Below are 24,164 nucleotides of genomic sequence, written 5' to 3' on the forward strand. Positions count from 1 at the left end.
ATTTTGTTACCATCTCCAATTGTTATCGTCATGGCTGCCGCAAAAAGCTTACAGTCAGCTTGCATGCAGGGGACATCGCATCCCTCCCAATGCGGGCCATTGTTCATCCATTGCTGCCATAACCAATATAGACGGAGAGCTCTGAAGAATTTTGCAAGATGTAGTACTCTGAGGCCGCCCCCTTTCCTATGTCTGGCCGACCGGGTTCAGTTAACCTTGCACTTCCCGCTTGTGAGGTTTTCTTTTTTGGCCCAAAGGAACTGTTTCCTCTTAGCGTCAATGATCTTCATGATTTCTTTGGGTGCATTTAGGGATGTGAGTAGATAAATGGGCTGGGCGGTCAGTACCGATTTGACAAGCGTCAATCTCCCAGCTGATGTCATATTCCTTGCCCTCCAACTGCTTAGTTTCCCAATGGCCTTGTCCACTAGAGGTTGAAAATCCACCGCCTTTAGACGTGTCGTAGATAGTGGTAGACCCAGGTACTCAATCGGGAAGGTGCCATGCTTTGTCGGAAGGTTTTGTAGAACTTCGCTTAGTTGTATTCCTTCACAACAGATAGGGAGTGCAGTTGATTTTTGGAAATTTGATTTGAGCCCCGTTGTCTCTCCAAACATGTTCAAGATGTTGACGAGTGCATCAATCTCCTCCTTTTTTGATACAATGAATAGCACTGCATCGTCAGCGTACATTGATATCCGGCATGAAGGTGCACGTCCTTGCAGCTTGCTAAAGATACCCATCTCCGCTGCCAATTCAAGTAACCTCTCCAATGGATCAATTGCTATGATGAAAAGGAACGGAGAGAGGGGGTCGTCTTGGCGTAGGCCCCTGCCATGCTTTAGCGGTTGATTTGGAACCCCATTTAGGAGAACTCTGGAGGAGGTTGACAATAGCGTCGTGATCTAATCATGCCAACACGTCGGGAAGCCGAGGTGTTGCATCAGGGAGAGCAGATAATCCCACCTAATGGAGTCAAAGGCCTTTGCAATATCCAATTTTAGGAAAATTGCTGATACTTTGTTTCGATGATATCGTCTAGCCGTATTATGCATCGGCATGAAATTATCATGTATGCTCTGCTTCATGATTAATTCACTCTGACATTTGGATACAATTGAGTTCATGTGCGATTGTAGTCTTAGTGCCAACGCTTTATTGATGATTTTGATGAAGGAATGAATCAGGCTTATGGGCCTGAGATCCTGAACAGTGTCGGCCCCCTCTTTCTTTGGTGACAGGATAATGTTGGCTGAGTTTATTAGTTTGAGGCTGTTACAACGAAGCGAGTAGAAAGCATTTGCCGCTGCCATTACATCTTGCTTGATGATGTCCCAACATGATTTGAGGAACAACCCCGTGTATCCGTCTGGTCCTGGAGCTCTATCACCCGGCAATTTATCAATAGCCCTTTTGCTGCATGGTCTCTTTGAAGAAATTTTGGATCTCAGTTGATTTTTCCTCATGTGTACATACCCAGCCTATGCCCTTCTTTAGTCTCTGTATGAAGTTTTTCTGGCGCCTGGAGTTGACCCGTCGGTGGAAAAAACGTGTGTTAGCATCCCCTAATTTTAGGTTATTAATTCTGCTAGCTTGGTTCTTTCGCGCTCGTTCAATGTCCAGCCCATGGCCCTAGTCTTTAGCCGGCTACGCAGGAGGTGCTCTGCCTCCGAGAGTGTACGGTGTTCTTGCACTATGTCCAGCCTTAGGATAACCTCTAGGGCCATGTACAGTTGCATTCTAGCATATGGTATAAGACGGTTGCTCCACTCCCGTAATGCGACAGCCGCGTCATGTAACTTGTGATAAAGTATATGGAATGGCTCAACATGCAGTGTTTGTGTACTCCATGCCCGGGTGACTGTATCCCTGAATCCCGGAAGCATTGTCTAGTAGTTTTCAAATTTGAAAGATTTTGGACGTCTCGGTCCACAATGGTTGGAAAGTAACAGTGGGCAATGGTCGGATAGAAAGGTGGATAGGGCGTGCAGGGCATGATTACTGAAAGCATGTTCCCATTGCTTATTGGCAAATACTCTGTCGAGCTTAACAAGAGTAGGGTTTCTTCTTTCGTTACTCCACGTGAATTTTCTATTTTGTAGGTGAATTTCGCGAGGTCACAGGCATCCAAGGCCTCTCTAAACATATTCATCTGCCACCGGTTGAGCCTGCTGTTTTTTTTTTTGTCGCTCGCTTTGTATATGAGATTAAAGTCGCTTAGGATGAGCCATTGGGAAGTGTATACTGGCTTTAGAGATTGTAGTTCAGCAAGGAATTCCACTTTCCTGGTAGCTCTGGTCAGGCCATATACTACCGAGAGAGAGAAGCTGTTTGGCGTTTCTTGCATTATTACCGTTGCCGTGATATGGTACTCTCCTATTACCCGTTTGACAGCTGGTGTTCCACATTAGGAGAATGCCACCCCTAGTGCCACTGATACCCCCGCTGGCTTGTAAGTGTAACCGTCAAGCGTGTGCCCTCCTAGATACACTGCCGTGAATTGGTCTATCTCGCTTAGTTTCTTTTCTTGCAGACATGCAATGTGGCATAGGGTGGCGGAAATCGTCTCTCGGACCGTGTCTCTGCTGGCTCTTCTGTTGAGCCCCCTCACGTTCCAACATAAGACTTCAACTTCAAGGTTCATTCCTATCATGGAGGGAACGCCAGACATCTCTTGTAACGGCAAACAGGGCTGATCAGCAGTTGTGGCTTATCACAGCAGGAGAAGAGAGCACAGACGCATAGAATAATGCCCTGATTCCTCGACAGGGACCCATCCAGCAGGAATGCAGCGGACAATTGAAGAATGGACCATGCAGATGGAGTTACGCTGCCATGACATTGTTGTGGCTTTAGGATTACAACCCAATCGAATGCGAAGTCTCTGAATAATTCAAATAAGCTGCAGTGGCGCCTTGCACTGCTTAAAAGTTCAGAAGGTGCACTTAACATAACGAACTGAACGACTCTAGTTGAGGCATCGAACTGGTAGTTAGGTGGCCGCCTGTAGCGCTTCTGCCTGCAAAGTGGTGGTGGCTTCCTGGATGTCGGCGATGGCTTCTCCTGCCACCGCGGCCATAGCTTCGTCGAGGTCGTCAGCGTGTATGTCTTCAAGGTTGAAGGCCGCTGTGAGCGCCGCAATCACCTCCTGTGGTAGTGGCCCCTGGAACATTGCTAGGAATTCCTGCAGTGCAGCCTCGACAAGCTGTAGATCATTGTTCAGGAGGCCGAGCTTGCGACATAGATTATGTTGCGCGCGTTGAATAGCTAGCATTGGCCGACGAGTAGAGAGTCGCATGCTGCGGCGTACCGTAGACATATCGAAGATGCGTCATGGACGGCGACATTTGGCTGACTCCATGTGCGCCGGCGGATTCGGCTCCTCCAGTGGTGGCTCCTCGCTGTGGAGGATTGGCTCCGGCCTGGTAAAGAAAGCCCCGATGAGCGTGTTGTCAATCGGGCTGCTGCGTTCTGTGTTGTTCGGCATCGCGGCGGCGGACGTCGTGTCCGTGTCATTCACAGCTCCGTCAGTGCGGCTGGTGTCGGCGCATGCTGTGCCTTCGATGTCGCTGGTCGGGTCTGGCAGCATCTGTGAAGCATGGAACAAATTAGAGAAGCTCTGATCCAGAGCGAAGCTATGGCCAGAGGCCATGACTGGCGAAGACGGCAAGGTTGGCAGCTGAAGATTCTGCAAAGCTGCACCAACCTCCTGGATGGAGATAGATTCCCCACCGTCTTGATTGGTTCCTTCAGCTGGTATGTCTTCCAGGATGCGTGCAAATGAATCTGCAACCTTGATCATCGGCGCCTCCTTGTTCTTTGGCTTGGGTTGACGATCGTCAGACCAGGCTTCAGTCCCCTGATGGCCGGGTAATTGAAGCCTGTCTGCCAGCACCGCTGCTTTGTCGATGTAGTCGAAGAGGAGCATGTTGAGAGGTGCTAGCTCTGTGTTTGCCATCCCCTGCTGCCGGTGCAAGTAGTTCTTGGCCGCCTCCTGGATCGTCGATGCTTGGTTAGCGAAGAGGAATTGAAGCTCAATCACCTTTTTGTCTTGGAGGGCACCGAGTTGTGGCAGCTGCTATGGCAGGTTGATGTTGGCCGTAGCGTCATCGCCCATGTTCCGACCAGCATCTTGGTGATGACGTCCCCCTGCCTGCTCCCTCCGGCCCAGTTCATGCGCCTGGGCGAACGCTCTCGCTCGCGTGCTTACACGTGTCATGGGCGCGGCGAGAGTGGTCACCGTGGCCGAGCTGGTCACGTTCGTCATCGTCGTCCTTGCGTCAGCGCCATGCATTGCCTCTGCCTGGGTGGTCGTTGTTGTAGACTTGTAGCCCCGGCGTTGGCGTTCCCGTTCATCCCTGCCGTCGCGTCGTCGGTCTTCGTCTGCCGCACTGCTCCAACCAAGTCGCGATTGGTCAGAACACGGTGGCGAGTGTGGGCGCGCGGCGCGTTCCGCTGCCCGGCGTGGGGTGTTCTCACCATCAATGCAGCCGAGGTGCCATGGTGTGGGAGGCGGCGGATTCTCAGAGTGCAGGAAGTCTTGTCATCGAGGTTGACTAAAGCTAGCGTGTAGTCCTAGATCTCCTCGAGGTGGATGATGATGCAGTGCTTCACTCCGCATTGCCAGTGTTCTGGTGGCGTCTTGGACACCAACACTGACTCGAGCCTGGCATCACGTGCACGGTCGGTGAACGTTAGCCAGACGCACTTGGGGATTGAGCTTTGATTCGCCGTCCATGCCCACAGGTTGATGGTCTTCGTCTCCTCCGGCTGGTCCAAGTTGGTGTTGATGGCTTTGAGCGCGCAATGGCTGCTGATCAGGTGTTCTGTGATGTCAGCCCTCTAGGCGTGCATAGGCACGCCATCGAGGCAGAGCCTGACCCGGAACAGTAGCGCAGCTCCCTCTGCATCCCGAAGGCTCCGCCATTTGCTGAAGTAGACCTCAACGCCAACGCCTGTTGCTTTGCCCTTCTGGAGCGCCTCTGTGTAGTGGTGGCCGTGCTTAAACTTGATGAGGAATGCTTCAGGGAAGTGGTGCGAGACAGTCACCTCCCATGGCGCAGCTTGAACTCCTCTCCGATTGCCTTCTCGATGTCCCACGGCTACGTTGGCTCCGAGCCACGCACCACCTAGGTGACGGCCGCCGTTGTGTCCCACTCCCACAGGTCAGCGTCGATGTCGCCGGTGGACTGGATGAGGCAGTCCACTTGTTCCGACCTCGTCACAGGGTCGCCAAGTCTTGACATTGCCGCCGATGGTGTGGGCGGCAGAGGTGGCAGTAGATCTTCGCGGGTCGCCGGCCTTCGACTGCTGACGCGCTCCGGGGGGCGGCTAGCCCACCGCTGGATGTTCTCTCTGCTTGCGGTACTTGTTGTTGCAGTCCCGAGCGCGGAGGCCAAAGCGGTGGCAGAGGAAGCAGCGGACTGGATCCTAGCAAGCGGAGGTGCGGTGGTCGGTAGCTAGGCAGATGAAGCAGCGGCCGTCGGTTTTGGCCCAGAGAGCGCGTAGACTTGGGGAGGGCTGGTGCTGGGGGTGAGCAAAGTGCTGTGGGCGAGCGGAGCAGAGTCGCCGTGGATGTGGCGCACCTCGATTTGCCTGGGGCCGCTGCGTCGGACTTGAATGCTTCTCCTTCCTCCACCAGTACGGTGGCCTTACTAGCACCCATCTTGTGTCCTGGGGAGTAATGGCGGCCGCCTTCCGCCGCGCGCCGGTCACCTCAGGCGTAGCTTCACAGGCAGAGGGGTGGTGGGTGGGCGAATGCGACCTAGCGGAGCAGTAACTGCTCCGGACGGGCACTGTAATGACGGATTTCAACCTATGTGCACGCCGGGTCGGGATCAAATCCTCCTCAATGGATCCTCTGACCACCTGGGCGAAGGTGCAGCGCGGCGGAGGAGAGCGTCCCTGGTAGGCTTCCGGCGAATCCTGCACGGATCTCACCTAGATCTTGGCGTTGACCCTGGATTTGTTGGGATGGGGCTGCGGTGTACCCAGATCTGCGACTGGCTGGGCTGACGGGGTGGTGGCAGCCGGCGTGGCTGACCAGGAGGCGGTGGAGGTCCTAGGTGCAGCTTGGGGGTGGTGGAGGAGCTTGGGTTGCGTGCCATCGTGGGCATCGCCATCGGAAGCGGAGCGTGGGGAAGCATGGTGAAGGACCCTACCGAAAGGTGTGAGAAGTTTTTTTTTTTTTGCCCTCTGGACTCTAGTATAGTGGTAATATCCATACATGTCACCTGTCAGTCAAATTTTTTTGTTCCATTTTATTATTTTGAATTAAAAAATTACTACCAGGTTGAGATAACCCTCATCCATTAAATTGCAGAAGTAAAGTCATCTATGGAAAATTTGAAAGTACAGTGTTGTCAAACTAGAACATCAATAATTATGGGAAGAGAAGAATAGAAGAGAATGCAACAGGTGTTCCCTTTTGAGCCTTATATTTAGTCCGGTTCTTATGATGTTTTTTTAATGATAAGTGCTGGTTTTACTTGATCTCCTAAATGCTCGAGAGTTAAGACAAGGGACATTCACAAACAATGTGATTTATAATTCGTCAAGAATTCAAGACACCTGTGAACACAAACACCATAATCACGATAACCAACTATAGTGGGGCGTGATATTTGTTAACAAGGTTCGGTCAATATAGCATACATCTCAGCCACTAGCCACCACTCCCACTAGCAGCTGCCAAGTCGTCTCATGGTTACAGCGATGTGACCTCATCTTAATGAGCCCAGGAGTACTGAGTACATAGTACAACTCAAACTCTATTTCTAACCATCAATTACAAGTCAGGTTCAATCATAACCCACTTGTACATATATTCGACAGAAAACGATGACAACATGGCTATACACTCATTACTAGTTGATCAGGAGGTGAACTGTGAACAAGCCCATTAAAAAAGAAAAGAAAAATACAGGAATAATCTCGATTCTTGAATAACAGAATTTAGTAATCCCAATTCTACTTCAAATTAGCATGTCTGCAAAAATATTTAGACTTCAGGACCAAGAAGCATGCCAAAGAAGGCACGTAGGCCAGAAAGAAGCGAGCTCTTAAGATGGGCCTAGCATACTTTCGCAGTACAACTTCACCGGCCCATAAATAAATCTATAAAAGATCCAACTCATGCAAAATAAAGATTTTCTTCTCGGAAAAGAGGCAACATAAAGAGAGGTACTCCCTCCGTCCCAAATTATAGATCATTTTAGCTTTTTTATTTATAGACTTCGTTATGCACTTAGATATACCCTATGTCTAAATGCATAATAATATATATGCATCAAAAATGTCAAAACAACATATAATTTGTAACGGAGGAAGTAGAAAAGAAAAAGGAAATGGACTCCATATCGAATCATCCCGAGAAATAATTGCGTGAGAATTGTCCTTTGTTTGCAAGCAAAGCAAATTGAGGTTAAATAAATCATTATCTTGTACAGAAGGAAATACTTTCAAGTGAAATAAGTAAGCAGGGAATTTTACTTTCTTCAGCGCTTAAGAGGGATACGATCGGATCATGGGGCTTGTAAAATTCATATTCTGTTCATCCTATAGACACTGACAGCTCAAAAAGCTTATGAGCAATGTTTGTGCTATGCTACCAGGTACCAGCATCTCTTGAGAATGATCTATCACAGTACAGAATGTATAATACATGATCCTGCCCTCTGGTGGACCACACGTATCAGTCACAGTTACATTTTTTTTTCATTTCTGATTTCGAACAGAAATAAATCGTCAGATGCTGAGATGGCCCTCATGTAGAGAGTTACAGGCTTACAGCATTGCAGTCAAAGTCGCACTGTTCTCTATCTTTTATGACAGAGATTACAGTGTCGTATGCAGCATAACACAAGACAATGCAATCCTTAGTCGATCTCAAGACGCTCAAGACAGGGGGACCATTCACAAAACACTTTGCTCTATAATCTGTCAAGAAGTCAAGAACATGGCTATACACTCATCGTTAGCTGGTTAGGATTCTGCCTGTGGTAACACTAATCCTTTTCTATTGCTTCTGACCTGATAACTATTTACGCTCCTATTTCCTAGTTTACAAGCACTGACCTACTCCTGCTGCTAGTATAAATAGAAGGAAAAGAAAATTCTAGTATGAAATCTGTACAGGAGAACCTAATTTGGTGTGGGGTTAGCTTTGTACAGTGTCGTGAGCTATCAGGTATGGATGTTCAGCCGAAAAGTATCTGTACAAAACAAAAGAAATGACTATATGTTAGAGTGATACTGATTCACCTGTTAGAACAGGACACTGATGTAAATAACTCTGTTACCTTGTCTTGTAAGCGTAAGTTGTCCACAAGGAATTCATGTGTTTCGGTAACCACTGATGCTTGTGCGAAAACCTGTGCGGGCCAGAGGAGGTGGCATTTCCCAAGGAAGAAAAGCTGAGCATAAAACTTTTGTCGCATATCACTTGAAGGATGATGGTGATCTTGGTGATTTGTCCCCATTCCCATTTTTTGATTTTACAGGAGTTTTGTCCTGGTTTGCTTCTTTTTCGGCCTCTTTCTGGGCTTTCTTCTTCTCAGCCTCAATCTGCTTAAGGTTTTCATCAGTAGCTTTCCGAAACAACCCCACGAAGATCAGAAGAGTTGTAGCAACTGCAGTGTTTCAAGATCTGTTAGGAATAAGATACAAGAGATATAAATGTAATACTACGAAATGCTTCTAACACATTTGTAAAAAAAGAAAAATAAAGAATGGACCAAACACTAAATCAAGTATAAAATCATGCAAAAGGAACTGATGTAGTTCAGAGATCTATTTCCATCTCATATCTACTGTCTAAAATAGAGAATTTGACGAAGAAAAATGGCCAAGGGAAAAAAACTACTGCAGATCTAATGAAGATGAGGCTTCAATAGGCTTATGTAAGTCGTTGTTCCAAGTTCCAACCGCTAACTGGGAATAAGTTAGAATCACCACAGTGGGATTCAATGTCACGCTTCTGCTGGCTAGGGCACTACCATCGAATCTCAAGCAATTTCCAGAATACTGACTTCAGTTCAAGTGTCAATCTAGTTGATGCATAAAACAACTGAAAGCAGGTGCAGGCTATTCCAGATGCGTCAATTTAAAAACGTGATATCTGGATCACAGCTTTACCAGCATAATGGTAAAATGGACTAAAGAAAATATGATTTAGCACCTCCAGTAAACCATTTCCATGTATGAATTGGCATGCATATTACCTTGCTCAAAAGGGAATTTTGCAGGGTCTTCTCCAAAATAAAGGGCAAGTGCATCTGCGCTTTTACCCTGTAAGTACTGGTAAGTTAATAAGGAGCAGCTATAATGCTTACAGTGTTTATAATGGAAGCAAGAAGGATGATAAATGACTTACTACTTCAGAATAGAAAGCTGATAGAGAGCGTACATCAGCACTAGAATAATCAATGAACTCCTTTAAAGTCTACATGGCATCGAACAAATGAATAAATAAATAAAGTCTCAAATGTGCAAGGGAACATAAAGACTATGCTCAATGACACAACCAAAACTATGAAATACGAAAAAACTGCAAACAACACAAAAGGTTGCGAAAATATACCTTACGGAAAACATCAGAAACCGGCCCATCACTTTCCGAAGCAGTTAGTTCCAGTTCAACTTTCTCCAGGCCTTTTACGACTGCCTGCTGCTCTTCCGCCAATGCTTTCAGTTGCAACTGTTTACAGAAATTCCAGAATACTTAATAAATTTTATCAATATAGATTATCCATACTAGTCAGAGAAGTAAATTACCTTTGAAGCAGCTTCCAAGCTGACAAGATCTTCATGAAAATCCATTACTTCTGGTGACTTCTCTGCAAGGGACTGAAGTACATTTAAACCAGTCATTAAGTTCTGAAGAAAACTGTACCGATGCAAAATAAGAAGTGAATTGACAGGATATGCTCTCATTTATGTTCTCATCATAATGGGAGCATATCCGGTGCTACCCTTATCTAACCTAATATTGTTTGTATACATAGAAAAGATAAAAACAAAAACTAGACCAATCTTGGAGGAACTAGGTAGCTATCAACTATTAAGAATAAAATAGGCACCTAAATTCGGCCCAACTTGAACTTGGGTGGTATGGGCACCCAGTTCCCAACACATGAATATATAGAAAATTATCAAAAGTCTGTACGAACATTATCATCTAAGCACATGCTAATTTTTTATTGTTCAAATTTTGGATGGTAGTTATCTCCATACCTTACATAGAAAGTGCATTAATGTCATTCTACTGTTAGTGGCACGGGTCTCTATAAGTTTTAGGAGGCTATCCAAGCGAAAACCAACAGCCTGGCCTGCAATGAAATAGCAAGAATATTACTTTCTTCAATAAAGATAATATAAGGTATTGGTAAATTAAACTACTTAGTGACCAACGTCCAACAGAGCCTGAAGATACAATAAGTTGTTATTAACACATGATCTAGGCCCCAATTAGTTTGCCATCATTCCATCTACAGAAGAACTTATTTTATTGGTATCAGTCTTTCAAACACTAGGCTGGGCCCTTTGGATGCGCTGGTTATTGTTGCTGATCTGAATTGACCATGGGGTGGTTTGCAAATACAGTTATACAGGTGCATCCGAATGTGAAGGCAAGGTTTGCCATGGCAATTTTTACGATGGTGGGTAACGGTGTGTCTACTAAATTCTGGAAGGATTGCTGGCTGCATGGAGGGACTATCATGGAGCTAGCACCAAATCTTGTTTCTTCAGTGCCTAAGAGAATTCTAAACAATGGAATGGTAAAAGAAGCATTGCCTGATCGACGACAGTGGGTATCTCATAGAAGAGGGGTGCTGTCAACAGCCACATTGGTTGGACACTTAAGAGCTTTGGGAGATGCTGGATGTTTGGCAGCTGGGATAATATGGCATACAAGACAAGCATCTACGGTGGTTGTCTACATCAGGTACTTACACCATGGAAAAGTCTTTAGAAGTGCTGGGCACTGCTGTGATTCAAGGTATTCTTGTAGCTGGCCCTCTTGAATTAATGCTGGATGGCAGATAGATTGATGAAAAGAGGGTTGCCTCACCTGACATAGTGCCCCTTGTGTGATCAATCAGACAAAAAACTATGCATCATCTCCTCATTTCATGTGGGTGTCCCAAGAAGTTTGGTTTTCCGTCCTCCAGAAAGTAAATCTCCAGGCTGTAATGCCACAACAAGACTCCTCTATATGGTGGTGTGGTTACTTAAACTCTAGAGAAAGGGATCTGCAAGGGCTTCAATACGTTGGTCCAGGCAGTTATGAATGAAGGGTCCTTGTGGTGTGCTACAGGAGCAAGGGACCTCCCGGTGTTATCCTGGGTAGTTTCAGTGTTTTGTGGTTTGTTTAGTACTAGTGTGGGTAATCTCCTTCATGTAAGAACTGATAATACTGTACAATGGATTGATAATACTGTACAACAGGGTGACTTGAAATTATCCCACAGAAACCTTGATGATGCTTTTCATCTAAACAGACGTGCGGAAAATTAATTTCAAAGATATTAACAACATCAACTACCCAAAGTCCATTACCTCTCGGAGTGCCTTGATTTAATGTATTCCCAATTAACAGAATATTCTTCATGATAACCTTCAACTTCTCAGAGCTTCTGAGCTGATTGGCATATCAGAGATGAGTTCTCTCATGATGACATGGATACCAAATGTAAAAATAAGAATTCAGGAGTTATTAGAATGCTTACCTCCTCACAAGCGGATGACACAGTCTGCAAATTCTTCCTAACATCCCTAATCTAAGAGGAAAAGAAGAAAGTTGGATAGTGAAAAGCCATGAACAACTCAATACTCCGAAATCCCAAAAAGTTACCAGTGTATGACCTGTGACTGAAACTGAATCTTGAAAGCGAATATCCTAAGCTTAGATTCAACCCTTGGCACCTTCATTAACTCTAGAAAGAACTGCACAGGGGAAAAAGGCAGCAAGGTAAATTGAAGGAGAACAAGCAGCTTATGATTTTTAAAAATTATGCAACTGTATCCTTAACCTAGTTAAACATGTTTAATCACATTGGAATATATCTATAAAGCATAATACGGATTCTTACGTGCTCACACTTTCCAAGAACTTCCTTGTCCCCGCTGTAGTTCTGGTGGACAAAAATATGCAAAGTAATTGACCTTATTTTGGAAATAAAATCACGAAAGAAAATAATTCAAGATAATGAGGGACACATGGAAAGTTTAAGTGCTAATTCAAAAACAACCTTTAGAAGCTCCATCTCCTCTTTTGTTGGGCAAAATTTTATGAGATTTTCAATTTGATCAGCGTCCAAAACAGAATCATCCAAAGCTAGAGCAGCACTCTGTTATAAGTAGAGAAAGTAAACATATAGATACATTACAGTTAATACATGCACTTGAAACCTTACTTGACTATTAGTCACTAATTTGGGATTAATTGTTGTTTAAATTTCCAATAAAAAATGAGGGAGATGATTCCCATCAGTGAAGCGGCTTTAGTTGCGATGTGAGTAAAGCTCATAAAAAAACAGGTGATTCTGGACCTAAATATTTTTCAAGAATACTATTCTGAACCAAAATATGCTGATAACTTCAGAACAATTTTGCTAGATTTAAAATCGTGCATATTAAAATTGTGAAAGAATTTGGTCAAAGTAGTAATTGTGATGACCTGCCATATGCTTGCTCTATCATATACAAAAATGCATTTTCAGTCCAAGGAGGATATGCAGATCAATTTGGGAAACAAATGCAGCTACAAGTCTACATCAGTAAATGCAGTTACTTTATCAACATATCTGAGCTGGAGAACCAATCCAACAATTCTAGAAGTACAGGTAGGAACACCCTTTCTTGCCACTAAACATACTGTCATTTTTTTCTACTTGACCCACTTGTCATTTGTCAATGAAGGTATTAGTGATACAAACAAAAAATTCCCTAGAATTTATTTGATGCTTTCACTTCTATAGAACTGTTTAAAAACTACAATGGATCTTCTATGACAACCAGGTTTCATGCTTATATTTATATCGAAAGGGAAACAATTGCCCATGGTGAACGTTCACAGGAAGCTGCCACACTATTCACAAGGAACTAATGCAATTGATGGAATTGACCCTCCACTGATAGAATGTAATTTAATGCTTCAAAAACTGTGAACAATCAATGTGCTTTCCCTTCAATTTGTGACACACTCCTTGTTGTTCAAGAAATGCAAAAGCACATAGCTAGTCAAAAGATACATACCATCATCTCAGAGAGTGGCATTTTGATTTTTGTCAACATGATCTCTGTGTTATTGGCCCGTCTTAGATCGATCTGTGGGATTTTCAAAGACACCAACAGATTTTTAGAGGAAAGAATAATAACACAAGTAAATGATTTCTTTTTTACTCAAAGTAAGTAAAGCATTTCTATTGCCAGAAAGAAAGAAAAAAAGATCAACTTTAGTGCCAGCATGTTAATGCCAACAAAGTATATTTTGAGCTAAAGTATTGAAATGGACTGCAAATACAGAAACACCACATGTTTTCCTTTCCCAACTTCATGGCTAGGAGATTAGACTTTTCATACATATTAAGCCCCTGAGCTTAGAAGTTTAAACAGAACAAAATATCCACTAATCATAATTGACATGGCTACTCCAATATTTCTGAGTGACTCATTTACACCAAATGAACAAAAAAACAGGTTAGTTCATGAAAAAGGCTCTTTCATTTTTGCATGTTCGTTCCATTTCTATGACTCAGGTCTCGAAGGGTAACTCAGGTAGGTGGTCTTACTTCAGTTCAGGGGCTGAGTATAACCTTACATGTATTATGTGACAACGTACATCATGTAGTTCTGGTTGGCTACAAATGTAATTAACATACTATCAGACTGAAGAGTAAATGGCATTCTTCCTATGCTGTACGGACCCATCTCATATAAGGAAAATAAACTTCCATGCAACTACTAACTAACAAAGAGGAAATACATGAAACTCAAGATTGGTCATTGTTTTCATGTCTAGAATGCTTAATTTTTGAGTAATTTACCAGTTGAACTTTATCCGGTTTAGATCCAAGAGATTTTCCACGTCCTTCTGATTTTGAGCCAGCTTTTGTCTTTGGAGCAATGGTAAACAGAGACTCCAGTTCATTTACATCAAATTCAGCACGGCTGCATCAATCATGTTGCCAGTTTAACATAATAATAAGGTGAGAAATATACATTGAATGCTACTAGAATCTACAATCAATAAAAAATGTGGGCTTTGAATTAATTTGTATGAGATTTATCATCAGAGCAATTTCCATTATAATATAGAGAAAAAGTGGAGAAACTATATCTTTTGGCAAGCAAATGATTGGTCAGTTGATAGTACCTATTAGCATCCACTTGCTTTTGTAGCTCTGCCCACAAACTTCCTTGCATTGCCCTAGTTACTTTGACCCAGTGTAGTGGTTTTAGAGATGACTTTCGTACTGCGCTTTGTAAGGTTGGGCCTAACGACCGAGCAAGGCCATGTCCTCTTCCACCAGGTGGAGCAGGCATACCTCTTCCACCTGGAGGTGGAGGGGGGCCACCAGGCACTCCAGGTGGCATTGGAGGGGCAGGTGCACCAGGAGGAGGAGGGGGCCCACCTACTCCTCCATGTCCTCTAGGAGGCGGTGGCGGCGGGCCTCCGTGTCCTCCGGGAGGAGGAGGAGGAGGGGGCGCTCCACCTCGAAATCCAGCAGGTGGTGGAGACAGTGGAGTTCCGCCTATTCCTCCAATGGGTGGTGGTGGAGGAGGAACTCCTCCAATTCCTCCAGGTAGGGGTGGTGGCGGTGGAGCCCCTACATATCCTCCAGGAGGTGGCGGTGGTGACGGAGCCCCTACATATCCTCCGGGAGGTGGCGGCGGTGGCGGAGCCCCTACATATCCTTCGGGAGGTGGCGGCGGTGGCGGAGCCCCTGGATATCCTCCGGGAGGTGGTGGCGGCGGCGGTGGCGCCCCTGCATCTCTTCTAGGAGGTGGCGGTGGCGGTGGAGCTCCTACATACCCACCGGGAGGCGGTGGTGCCGGTGGAGGAGCACCTGAATATCCACTAGGAGGTGGAGGAGGAGGAGCTCCTGCATATCCTCCAGGAGGAGGAGGAGGAGGAGGTGGTGGTGGTGGAGCCCCTACATATGCTTTGGGAGGTGATGGTGGTGGTGGTGAAGCGCCTATATATGCTCTGGAAGGAGGTGGTGGTGGTGGTGGTGGCGGTGGAGCACCTACATATCCTCCGGAAGGCGGTGGTGGATCCCTTGCATATCCTTCAAGAGGTGGCGGTGGTGGAGCCCCTGCATATCCTTTAGGAGGTGGTGGTGGTTGTGGAGCCCCTCCACATTTTGTCTGAGGTGGCAATGGCAGCAAAGCCTCTCCACATGTTCTTGAAGGTGGTGGCGGTGGTGAATCCCCTATATATCCATTGGAAGATGGTGGCGGTGGCGGTGGTGGAGGCGGGGATCGTGAAGGACCTTCCAATCTTTTGGTAGGTTGAAGCGATGACAAAGCTCCACTTTGAAGTCCGATGGGCAATAGGATTCCTCCTATCCCTTCAGTAAGGGGTCGTGGAGGTGGAATGCCTCCTAATTCTTTGGAATGAATTGCTAGTGAAGCTTCTCCATGTCCTCCGGGAGGTGGAGGTGGTGGGATGTTCATAATTTCTCCACAAAGAGTAGACAATGGAGATCCTCTTTGTCCTTTAGGGAGAGGAGGTGGAGGTGGAATTTGTTTAATAACTTCAACAAGAGGAGTTTTCTGTGGTGATTGTATACCCTCAATAGGAGGTGGCAACAAAATTTCACTCCCTCTTGGAAGTGGTGGCGGCAGTGGAATTTGATCAACCCTTGTTGAAGGTGGAGATGAAACTATCACATCATCCTCTATGAGGGGAAAAGGTGGGATTGCCACATCTTTCCGGAAATGAGGTTGGTATGAGCACGGGGATGGAGGTGCAATATGACGTAAAGGTAAAGGTGGTGGTGGAGGTATAGCATGCCTTGTACATGATTGTGGAGTCAAAGGACGAATTACTTCATTTTCTCTAGGTGGAGGAGGTGATGGAGGTGGAGTAATATGTTTTCTACATGGAGATGGACGACTAGGGAGTGGAGGGGGAGGGGGAGCTACAAAAGGTGGTTCTCTAGAAAAAGGTGGAGGTGGTGGGGAAGGTGGATTTTCATAATGTTCTCTTGGAGAAGGTGGAGTTAAAGATAAACATGGAGATGGTACAAGTGTTGCATGACAAGGTGGTGGCGGCGGCGGTGGTGGAGGAGATGGAGGTTTCACATGTTCTCTAGGCCACGACAATTTTTGTGGTGATGGAGGAATTGGTATGCCTTCATGTTCTTTATCATCACCTATAGAGGCCAGGACTTCGTTGATTGTTTCACTCAGTGATATCTCCATCTTGCAGGGCTCCAAATGAATGGATTGTGTTGTTTGATCTAAAGACTGCGTACAGGTTACTTCCTCTGCAAATGTTGAGCTCGAAGAATCATCTGTTACAATATGAAATGTTGAATATGGAGGTGCTGCGGGTATAAAGGGTGAGAGAGCTGAAGTTGTATCTTCAGTACTTCTAGACAAATGCTGAACCATATACTTAGAATGTTCTGATGAAGATAATTCAGCCGTAATACGAGATTGCAATAATTGAACTTCGCTTGCTTCATGTCCTTCAAGACAAGAAGGTGGAGCAGGAGATTGTTGTTCTGGTAGCATTGCTGATTCTTTATATGGACAATCTGAAGGTGGAATTGAGTATACTGGCAGTAGTGATCCGCTATCACTGCATATTGCTGGTGGCGGTAATTGCAATGGTGGTGGTAGTGGAGGCAGAGGTGGGGGTGGCGGTGGTGCACTATGTTGTAATGTTTTGGGAGGTGAAGAACAAGTCACAGTATGCAACAAAGATTTGGTATCTTCACTAGTACTTGGGACATCAATGGCAGTTAGTGTATCGTGTCTACTTGCTACTTCCTCATCTACAAAATTAGAGGATCCTAGGAGACATTCTGTTGTATCTATACTACTTTTTGAGGGAGAGGTTACTGAGGAATCACCTAAGTCAAGAACAGTTTGTCTACAATCAGGACTAGAGGAGCAATACCTATCAGCTCTTGTTTGTTCCTGTGCAGATATTAGGGTGCTTGAATCACTTTGGCTACAAGAATTATGTCGAGGTGGCAGAGGAGGCGGGCGTGGGGGGTGACGGGCATATTTGTTGGAAGAAGGCAATAGACTACCTGAATGTACATCCTTTTCCTGTGTCAATGTTGGGTGAAGATGCCAAGGTGCTTGTATTGGGGGAGGATGAGGTTTAACATGCTCTTGGTGTTTGGGCGATATTGAAGATGACATTGACATCTCTATGTATGCTTCAAATGATGATGAAGGTAAAGACGAAACAGTTTTTATTGGTCGGAGAGGAGGATGTACTAAAGATATTTGGGATGATGATCCCAAGGGTGTATAGAGTGAAGATGGTGGAGGCACAGAAGTTGAAGCAGAATCATCCCTTCCACTTGTAGAAGCAACAGAGTTCTGCTTAGACTCTGTTTGTAGTGGAGATAAAAAGGACAAATCTGTGGATGCTGCACGAAGCAGACTGCGCCTGGGAGATGATGGAGCAAAAAGCCTACATGTAGACAAAGGATGAAAAGGTTTTTTCTTTAGCACAAGTCGAGATGAATCGGTTGTATCTGTATTTGCATTAATAGAAGTTGGAACATGGTTTAGGGCAATGATAGATCCTTCTGGTAGAACGTTCACAGAAGAAGTATTCGAAGACTGGCTAGATCCTTCTGGTAGAATGTTCACAGAAGAAGTATTCGAAGACTGGCTTTGGGAACTAGTAAATGATGTATCAATTCCCTCCTTTTGTTCTGCAGTGCCATTACTGCTGCAAGCATGAAGCTGCTCGATATGTTTCTCAGCAGAACTTGATTCTGAAGAAGTGCTTGAGCTCTGTGGATGTGAATTTCCTGATAATTGAAGGTCCACCCTGTTATTTTCATCTGTGGGCCCAATCACTTCTGCATTTGCATCTCTGATACTAAGTTGTTGTTTGTTGCTGCCTTCTTCATGTCCAATCACTAGGTCATTTTCATAAGCAGCATATTCATCTCCCCCACTGTCTCCCACATCCTGCTTGAGAAAAGTATCAAGTCGTTCATTATCCTCAGCTTCTTCCAATGTAGTACTTTCTGAATTGTGGACTGTCTCACCTAATTCAATGTCCATTGACTTCCCCTCTAACACCAATTTGGGAGTTGTAAGTTCAGATATGATAACCTCTTTGATCATCTGTATGTCCATAGGGCTATTAGTTTCTGATATAATCACCTCCTTTACCAAGACATTATCAATCTGATTCGAGTCTTGACTGGAACCCATACTTGTGTCATGCTTGGAACTGCAATTCTCCAACATGCAGCCATTTTCTTTGTTGGAAGAAGAACAGGAAATGCCACCATTTCTGTCTCCATCTATTGTAGCTGCCAAACTTGACTTCACTACTCCAGTTTTGTTGCTATGCATCTTATTGGCTTCAGTGGATGTGCATGTCTTTTCATCACTTATTGTTTCTAACAACAAACCCAATTCATTGACTTTGTTATTTCCTGATTGATCGATGCCAATATCTAGCTCAAAATTGGAAAATGGTGAGTTCTTCTGAGGTTCGGCTCTTGGGGTTGGACCAAAGTCTGTAGAGGCTATAGAAAGAGTATCAGCATCCTTAAGTCCTTCTTGGGAGTCAGCATTACTGAAGATTTCTTCCGCTTCAAAGAACTCATCAGCAGAGGCAACATCCATATCATCATCATCAGGTGTCACTTCAGTGGACGCATCAGACTCAGCATCAAACTCTGAAAAGAGTACCTGGTTCAGGCATGCACTTACAATTAACATTGATATATCTGGTAACGAATTACCACATGTATGCATGAGAAATCATAGCCTACCTCTGCTTTGAAGTTCTTTGTGAACTTGTGATCAGCATCCCAAGAAATATCGATGTCTTCAAAGCTCAACAATAAAATGTGAGACTGGATAAAAAAGGTGTTGAACATCACCCTGAACATTAACTTTTCATCTTCTGGGCCATCATCCACGTGCAGACATTCAAGGACGACATCACCTTGGACGTAGGACCCAACATTTAACTTCACTGGCACATTGTCTGCCTGCAACAACAGTTAACGAGTAACTTGAATAAATAGCAGAACCATTTAGATTAGAAATGTGCTTGACGGTACCTGTCTGTAACGCCTAACATGTTTCTTGGCCTTCGATGTTGATGAAACGCCACTGTGACTTCTGTCAGTTGTTAGAATATCCTTACCATATACTCGAACTATTGGCCGACAACCACCAACTCCATCAAAATTTGGAACTTTTCTAAGGATTACACAATCCAGGGTGAAAGGAATAGGCTGCGTGGGCCAACCCAACTCATCCTCCATTCTGCAAATGTACCCAAGATACCGAAGATGAGATGGTTGTGGATTCAATGTGGTTAACATCTGAAGAAGCTCCTTAGGTGCTTGCTTGTACACCATATCTAGAGTTCTTTGCTCCCCATTATATTGTTTCCTATACAGAAGAAGACCTGCAAGCATAAAGGCCAACACCGGCCATGCACCTTTCTCACAGTGCATTAACAGAATGTTTTGCTGCCCTTCAACCATAAGCCACCTCTCACTCAGTCTTAGGAAGTGGAGAATGATGTCCAAAGGAAGTAACGGGCATCCTTGGTACTGGCAAGGATAGTCTTTGACTGTAATACCGTACATGGAGAAAATACCTGAAACCAGACTCCTTCCTTCATCTCTGAAGTTGAGTACCATCAATGAAGAATCTGCAAACTGTTCACGAAGCTGCAAAATAATGCTGTCCAGGTAATTCTTGTATTTGTATTGGTCCATGGTCTCTGTTGAGAAGCAACAATCGAATACTGCAAGCACAAACAGGCCAATTATACTCTATTCATGTCAGACTTTATTTTGAGCATGTTTGTAAACATTTTAGCAGCATGACAGATCCCAAGATAATTGAATTTGGGAGAAGTTTGTGCGCTCTTGAAGCACTAATGCATAGACTAGAAGATATGTGGGGTCTGGTAGCTAGAGGGTATACATGAACCATATATTTAGATGATGCACTACGGCTGATGCATACATAAATGCTGGTATCTATATACTCATTACATGCAAACATCGAGGTAACTTTTATGAACTAGGAATGTAACAAAAATTGAGCACTGAATGGCCTACATAAGGAACACCGCAACCTATCCTAAGTGACCAGGTCGCAATGTTGCAATTTACCATGTACTGAACACTGATGGTTTTAGTTTCAGCAAGAGCAAATGCACTGAGGGTAAGCGAAACTAGAGCAACAAAGCTCGATCTTCCAGACACCACACCATGCTAATGCAGCGCGCAGTCACATACATAGCACGTATACTGGTGATGCAAACGCATACCGCAACATTTGTCTGAGCAATGCACTGAGCGAAATTACAAAGGTAGCTCCATTTTTAATGCTGAAATCGACAGAATTGGGCCCGCGCCAATTTTGAATTCTGGATTGAGGAATGCATGTGGTTACCACCGTACCGTAGACGCGGTCTGCGATCTCGAGGAGCCGATCCGGCGGCTTCCGGTAGAAGAGCCTCCGGAAGAGCGCCATCCCCTTCTTCTTCCGGCCGCCGTCTCCGTCGCCGCCGCCGCCGCCGCCGTCTCCGGCGGCCTGCCCCCGGGCCCACCTGCTCCGCGAGGCCCGTGACCAACCGACCGCGCGCTTGCCCGCGGCCAACCAGCCTGCCCGCGGCGGCGCCAGCGATCGGACCCCGTGCTGACCGCTACCGACCCAATGCCCCTGACGCCCACGCCCACCCGGCAGCGCCGGCTGCCACGCCGCCGGCGATCGGGCCCGTACGCGGCCCGCCCGCGCCCAGCTAGCTCCTGCGCGAATCGCGGGAGGGGCAATGCCGCGGCGGAATCCGGCCACAGCTAGGGTTTCGCCCTCGTTGAGGATTTTTTTTTTCTCTCTCTCTGGTATTTTTTGCGCTGCAAAATTTTTTTTTGGGTTGTTTGAGGTGGCGGAGAAGGAAGCGGAGGAAGGGAGGAGGAGGAACGAGGAAGACACAGGGGGACGAACAGGTGTCTGCGGATGACATGTGGGGCCGGCACAACGGATTTCTCCGGGGCTGCGGCCGCGGCGCGACGTGACCGTTGCCTCGGGACCCGGCGCGCGACCGGCTGCTCGGCGCCCAACACCAAACAGCGGGCACCTGATGGGCTTGTTTTTGATGGTGGGCTAGCATACAAGTAGCCGAGATTAGTTGGGCTGGGTGGGAAGCGTAGCTCTTCTCTTTCTCTTTCTTCTCGGCCTGGGAGCGTAGCCGAGATTGATTGGGCCCAGTATTACGAACAACAGGCCACATCCATAATTCAGATTGGCCCAACGAATGTACTCCCAGTCTCCCACTTTCTTTCAAAGAAAAAGGCCGTACCGTAATGGGCCTAATTCAGATCGAAAGAACTTCCTGATCTTTGCAACAACAAAAAAAAAAGGAGGTTCCAAAATAATAGTCTGAAGAAAATATGGTATTTGACTCTAGCACTATGACTGCACAAATTGCACATGTGACTAATGCCAACCATCATGAAAAAAAAAAGCACCAAAAAAAATTGTGCACGTGGACAGTTGACCGAACGACCTGCATGCACCCCACGAGCCCACGGCGCAGGTCGCTACGTGTCTCGATCAGAAACAACCGCGTTAGCATCCATACGCTGCTGCTGCGTGGTAGACGAGAAGACTGACGGTGCGTCTCGCCACGGGACGCAGCACACGTGACGATGGGCATTTGCCAACTCGATCCGTAGCTAGTAGCTCATGTTCCCTTTCATGATTGACTGTACTTGCGCACCAATAAAATTAAGGAATTTCATTAATCTGAAAGAGAGAGAGAGAGAGAGAGAGGAAAAAAAACATTATTGGCCGTTCGAACGTCTCGTCTCAATAATTGCCCCGTCAATTTTCCGAGATGCGAAGAAGCTGTACATGTGGATCGATGAGCTACTCCTGACAATCCCCCTGATTCCTTCCATCTCGAACTTGAAACGTTAACCTCAAAATTTCGTCTGGATTGATGTTGACATGATGTTTAATGTGCCACTTTAACTAATAATATATGTAAGAATATGTTTTTCAAACAGAAGCATGTATATCGAATTATTTTTCGTTTTCTGTTACAATACAGTGTCTAATAAATATATAAGATTATATATAAAAATATTTTTGAACAAAAATGTACCTATATATATAATTTTTATATTTAGAAACTAAATGTTTAATTTGGAAACAATACATGGTCAAATTTTCAAATTTTTGACTTGATTTTGATCAAGGCAGTCAAATATATATGACCGTTCCAGGGGAGTACCAAACAGTGCAAGTAAAACAAGTCATTCGTGTCATAAAACAAGTTGGACTTTTGTTGGAGTCCTGCATCAAAATTTTTAACTCAGTCACTTCGCTTGTCTGAAAAGCTCACGCACGCATGTCTGTACTTGTGTTTTTTTTCTGTTTTCCCTCTTTGGTGAAGCATAGGTAGTCATAGATGAACATGAACTGTGTCAGGAGAAAGGGTGACAAGAGTGTGCACATGTACTTGCCTAACCCATCATTTCAAATGAGTAACATCCTAGCTATAAACTAAAAGAATGAACACCAGAGAATTGCTATTATTAGCATTATCTCACAACATATACGACATCTGCAGTATAATCCTTAATATATATATATATGAATATATCAATATTGATAAAGTGTAAATTCAAGAAAATAAGTTCTACAACGTACCAGCTGAAATTTCAAAACCGAAACTGAAAAATTCAGCATAAATATTCCTGCCATTATTACACACAACTAAATTCTTACATAATCTTCAGCTCACTAGCTGATACTACCTCTATTTCAAATTATAGATCATTTTGACTTTTCTATGTGCATAGTATTTACTACGTATCTAGACATAAGCATACATCTAGGTGAAAAGTCAAAACGACCTATAAATTGGGACCGAAGGAGTAACAAACCGAGAAAAGAGCACACAAACAACCGATAGATCTGCACTTACCAACCCACACTGCACGAGAGCATGATGCTACAAGTTAGCTAGCTAGTGCCACAATAATTTAGCCCAACAACCACACCAGCTATATGGTTCCAAAAAACATACATCATAATTAACAATAATGGTGTTACTTAGTAGCCTATATAATGTCTTTCATTGTGCAACTATGCAAGGCACACTATTCTCTGTGAGACGAATGGGGAGCACACACAGATCGTGACCAATCAGATGGCTGGGGCTTTAGTAAACAGAAAAAGGAGGGCTCGTTTTAAAATGAAACCAGGTTAGTTAGGCGATGCAAATCAGCCAAGATCTGATCAGTGGAGTAGTTCAGCTTGTGCTTAGTGGGCTGATAATGATGGGGAGCTTCATGCCGCTTTCTCCAAATGTTGTTGCCGTGTGCCGTGTAAACCATGCCGGCCGGCAGGCCGGCCGCCGACGATACGGGCAAACAATTACGGTCATAGACTTTGGCCATTGCGTATCTCCCCTGAAAATGTTAGTATATATGAACATACTTAAAATTTGACTAAATGTGGACAAAAACATTCAAAGTTTGCAAAAAAAAATGTGATTTGGCTAAATGAGGTAGAATAGTTGGTTACATGAAACAACCAAATTAATGACACTACACGCTACTACAACTATAACAATGATATATAACTATGTTTTTTACTCTTTTCCTCTTTTCCTTTCAATTTTTTGGTGGAGAAAATACTCCTCTTTTTCACTCGACTCTTGCTTGCTTGAGGCTGTAACATTGCAGCAGACTTGTACGTAGGCCCAAGAGCCAACACAAGTTGGTTCGTGTTAAAAAAAAAATTAAAGGAAAAGGAAAAAGGATCTGAAAAGATGCAACGCTAAGCTTTGCTTTCAGTGCGAACTCCATCAGCAGGATGCCTGCTGCGTGGACTTCGCTGATCAATATGCCACGTGTCGCCTCCGCCGCCGTGTGCCGCGTTGGGGGCTGGGAGAGAGCCCATATGGAGGA

General features: G+C 44.9%; 2 protein-coding genes across 4 annotated transcripts; both read right to left on the reverse strand.

Annotated features, from left to right (window-relative positions):
• Nucleotides 1–2,799: 2,799 nt before the first annotated feature.
• LOC117849407 (uncharacterized) lies at nucleotides 2,800–6,182 on the reverse strand. 3 transcript variants are annotated; one of them, XM_072292898.1, is made up of 4 exons: nucleotides 4,480–6,182; nucleotides 3,707–4,391; nucleotides 3,311–3,589; nucleotides 2,800–3,184 (listed from the first exon to the last, which is right to left on the reverse strand). In XM_072292898.1, exons 2-3 carry the CDS (start codon nucleotides 3,956–3,958, stop codon nucleotides 3,332–3,334), a joined length of 510 nt encoding a protein of 169 aa, XP_072148999.1. In that variant the 5' UTR covers nucleotides 3,959–4,391; nucleotides 4,480–6,182; the 3' UTR covers nucleotides 2,800–3,184; nucleotides 3,311–3,331. The 3 variants fall into 3 exon arrangements, with proteins under 3 accessions (XP_072148999.1, XP_072148997.1, XP_072148998.1); XM_072292896.1 differs by having other exon boundaries at nucleotides 3,707–6,182; XM_072292897.1 differs by having other exon boundaries at nucleotides 2,800–3,205; nucleotides 3,707–6,182.
• Nucleotides 6,183–7,691: 1,509 nt separating this feature from the next.
• Nucleotides 7,692–21,122, reverse strand: LOC117849405 (formin-like protein 12). Its single transcript, XM_034730936.2, has 18 exons — nucleotides 20,646–21,122; nucleotides 19,284–19,981; nucleotides 18,990–19,211; nucleotides 14,378–18,906; nucleotides 14,049–14,172; nucleotides 13,258–13,329; nucleotides 12,252–12,350; nucleotides 12,093–12,134; nucleotides 11,866–11,946; nucleotides 11,730–11,780; nucleotides 11,560–11,641; nucleotides 10,234–10,328; nucleotides 9,775–9,846; nucleotides 9,581–9,697; nucleotides 9,374–9,442; nucleotides 9,222–9,288; nucleotides 8,301–8,630; nucleotides 7,692–8,213 (listed from the first exon to the last, which is right to left on the reverse strand). Exons 1-17 carry the CDS (start codon nucleotides 20,716–20,718, stop codon nucleotides 8,440–8,442), a joined length of 6,684 nt encoding a protein of 2,227 aa, XP_034586827.1. The 5' UTR covers nucleotides 20,719–21,122; the 3' UTR covers nucleotides 7,692–8,213; nucleotides 8,301–8,439.
• Nucleotides 21,123–24,164: the final 3,042 nt, after the last annotated feature.

This window comes from Setaria viridis, chromosome 3 (assembly GCF_005286985.2).
Source record: "Setaria viridis chromosome 3, Setaria_viridis_v4.0, whole genome shotgun sequence".
Classification (NCBI taxonomy): Eukaryota; Viridiplantae; Streptophyta; class Magnoliopsida; order Poales; family Poaceae; genus Setaria; species Setaria viridis.